The 3,398-nt window shown below is 50.7% G+C and overlaps 1 protein-coding gene across 1 annotated transcript; it reads right to left on the bottom strand.

The window, feature by feature from the left end:
* Positions 1–399: 399 nt before the first annotated feature.
* Positions 400–2,372, bottom strand: fjx1 (four-jointed box kinase 1). The gene has a single exon (XM_079163816.1). It carries the CDS (start codon positions 2,345–2,347, stop codon positions 1,064–1,066), a length of 1,284 nt encoding a protein of 427 aa, XP_079019942.1. The 5' UTR covers positions 2,348–2,372; the 3' UTR covers positions 400–1,063.
* Between the last annotated feature and the right edge of the window lie 1,026 nt (positions 2,373–3,398).

The following is a 3,398-nucleotide window of genomic DNA, read 5'->3' as shown; positions in this document are numbered from 1 at the left end:
AATATTTCTAGACTGACAAATATACTGCAATCTGTCTTCTGGTTGTGAAAAGCACTCCATTTTGACAGTCCTTTTCGAAGCACGTCAAATGATGTCAGTTGTCTCCTTCACTTTATCATTCTGGGTGAGATTATATAGGGGATTAGAGATTCCTGTTGTAGCGTGCGAGTGGCTGACAGAATGGCTCCTGGGGAACAGTGTGCCAGCACAAGATATGTCCACAGCACAATGAGAGCACTGTAATGGGCAAGTACAGAGGCAGGAGGTGGCCTACTATGCAGAGGCATGAGTAGATACATATTTGATGCACTCTAATAAGGCAGTTAAGTACAAACTGCATAACAAAACACAGTTTGACAGCAGTTAAATTAAATTACAGTGTATTTATCAAAAAGGACAAGAGATTTTGGAATGTTACAATGCACGTTAAATTAGTGGAGCATCACATTTCCAAAACAGGTTGGCAGACAATATTTACAACGTACTTACAACATGTACAAGGTGGCATGGTACACCTGTGACTTTAAGGCTGAATATGCAATTCAAACACAATTACAGGAGTGCAGGTGCTGCTATGACATTGTACTGTGCAAACAATTTTATATATAAAGCGAGCCAGATGTCAACAGAAATACAGAACTCAAGAGTCAACTTATGTTAAGGCTTAGGAGTTTATCATTAGGATTGCTGAACACAAGGCAAGCACCCAAATTACACAGGGACGGGCTGCGTTATGATACCCTGGTCACAACATACTACTCTTTATATTTAATCCTATTCGGTGAGCATTAGTGGGGTGAAGTAAGACAGGAGAGAGACTAGCCTTCATAATTCCTCTCTGTGAGGCATACAGTGGAAATCGCAGCAGGGAGCTTATAAACATGTGTCAAATGTACTTATTTATAAAGTAGACATCGCATTCTATCCACAAGAGGTAGTTCAACTGGGTATTCAAGACAGTTAGTGTATTGCGCACCAGTTTAGCACAGGTGTGCCAATCGCGTTTGCAGAGCCCGTTTAGACCGTGCCAACAACAAATCCGTCACCTGTGCCCGCTGAGGGTTCACAGCTGGCCGTACTTTCCTTTGCAATGCAAAATGTGTCTGTGTAATCTGTCTATCCTGTCCTGGAGAACGCCAGCGTGCTCGTCCGAGAGAAATCCCAGTTCCAGAGACAATGGCTCGCTGTCTCTGTAGAGCTCCAGAAGCCTTGTCCTGGCGTCTTTGCGCCTGTGCAGCTCCGCCACGCGCTGCACGGTCCTTTTTCTGAACACGCACACGGACCCCAGCACCGTATTGTGATACTTCTCCCACATGTGTAACACCCGAAAGCCGTGCACAAGCCCGGCCTCGTTGTCTATGAACACAAGGTCACCGCGGGGTGTTTTCAGGAGGTTGTTGGTGTCCCTCTCCATGACGCGAGAGTCCCACTGCAGGCTGAACAGATTGCTGACGAGTCTGTCGAAGTTCGCAGTCAGGTAGTCGAACATGATCAGGTCGGTCCACTGCATCAGCTCCAGGAGCTCCGCCGTCGTCTTGCTCCAGAGCTCCGCGAGCACGGGATGCAGCCCGCCGCTCTCCTGCCTGAGCGGCGCCGGTGTGACCACCCCGGTCAGGTTGGAGACCCACTCGGTGAGAGAAACCACGGCTCGGTCACTCCACTGTAATCCACCGATCCGCGTCCTCACAGCCGCCCATTGCTCACCGTCACCGTTCAGCTGGGACAGTATTAGAGGAGGCAGGTTTGTGATGCCCAGCAAGCTGGCGAGGTAATAAGTCAAAGTTTCCCCTTGCACCTGATCCGCGTTTATCCCGTAACGCACACACGCTTTCGTCCCGTCTGCAAAAGTGGCGAGCTGATTCGATATCCTGCCGCATCCGGGCTCCAGCTTCACTATTCGGTGCGTCCTGGCTCTCTCTCGCCAAGCCCGGGCATATTCCTCCGTGAAGCCCGCGGGGAGGAGACCCTCCAGACGTTCACTCCAAAATATCCCATCCTCCACCGGGGAGCCCAACTTGACCGGGCCCTCCCGCAGCGCTGACCTCTTGTTATCCCCATTCATATGGTAATCTCGAGTTCCTGTGGAGGCAGTTTGATCAGTGAGGTTGGGAGCCTCAAGTCTGCCCCCCAAGTGCGGTCTCTGTGCCGCCGGGACAGCGAGCAATGCCCGGAAAGTTTTGGCGGAGAGGTCCGCTGGGAGACCATGGTGGGAAGAGCCTCCGCCCGGTACTGGGAACCCACGTTTGTGTCGCTCCAAACGGTTCTCCAGTGCGCTCCACACGTAGAAAACACTTGCAAGGGCGCACAGGAAAAGGAGGGCGAACAAGTTTGCTGAAAAAGCCCTCATGGTGAAGACCACTCTTCCCCCTCGGGGACCCACAGAGCTCCTGCAGGTTGAATTAAGACGGCAAGAATTAATTTTCTTCAATCCACTGTTGAGCTGGAGCGGCGGTTAGCCGTGCGCCCCCTTGTCCCGTACACCCCCCCCCCCCAGCGGCTCACAGGGCGGACTGTTTGAGATCACCGGAAGAAGAGAGTCTCCGAAACTGTGTGAATCTCATCTGTCGTCCTGTTCAGATGCCTCGTTACACCCCTCCTCTGCGGGAAACGTCTCATTTCGGATCACCACCGCGGAAAGCTTCTATTGAGCAGTCTCCATTATAACCCACTGGCGTCGTAGGTGCTCTCTGTCCGCCTGCACCTCTCCGTCTCTCATCCTCTTTTCTCTCTCCACCGGGCGCTGGGTGAGTTTGATTTGTGGTGGTGTCGGCTCGCGGAGAGAGACACTGGGCGGCGAGACACGTGACTCCAGTCCCGAGGTGGTGGGCGGATCATGGGAAGGGGGGGTTCAGAGAGGAGAGGAGCAAGTGTACCGCACCGCGGTGTGTGTGTGCGTGTGTGCGTGTGATGTGAGAGGATTGCGTGGCATTGGCAAAGGCAGCCATTATGATAATTGATACCCAGGGCGGAAATACTTTGGAAATAATGTCACTGTTTTAAACAAATTACATTCTGTGCCTGTGTACCAACGCAATATCATGTCAGCTGGGCAAAAGCAGGCAGGAATGGATGCCTGATCCCAGTTTGCCCAAATTTGTGCAAAACATTCGCCCACCCTTTTCTTCTATTTCTAATTCATGGACCTTGCGGTCATTGCAGATCACAGATAGCACTTAGAATCAGCACCTTTTCATTTTGGTCTGGCTCTGTACTCTATTACATTGGATACGAAATAACTGTTTTGGGGTGTTCACATCCATATTGGGCGAAGACTGTTGGACATAATTGTTCTTTTTTCATCTCCAGTTTAGGACAATCATCCAAAACATACAGACAAGGCAACCATTTATGCCCTAATTATACCATGTTCCAGACTAGCCAAGTTAGTCACCTGACAT

Source organism: Pholis gunnellus (genome assembly GCF_910591455.1).
Source record: "Pholis gunnellus genome assembly, chromosome: 7".
NCBI lineage: Eukaryota > Metazoa > Chordata > Actinopteri > Perciformes > Pholidae > Pholis > Pholis gunnellus.
Note: the sequence above shows the minus strand (reverse complement) of the source record. Positions and strands in the feature narration are given on the sequence as shown.

Excerpts from the sequence above, each read along its gene's own strand:
- fjx1 (XM_079163816.1), bottom strand. The coding sequence starts at position 2,347 with ATGAGGGCTTTTTCAGCAAACTTGTTCGCCCTCCTTTTCCTGTGCGCC.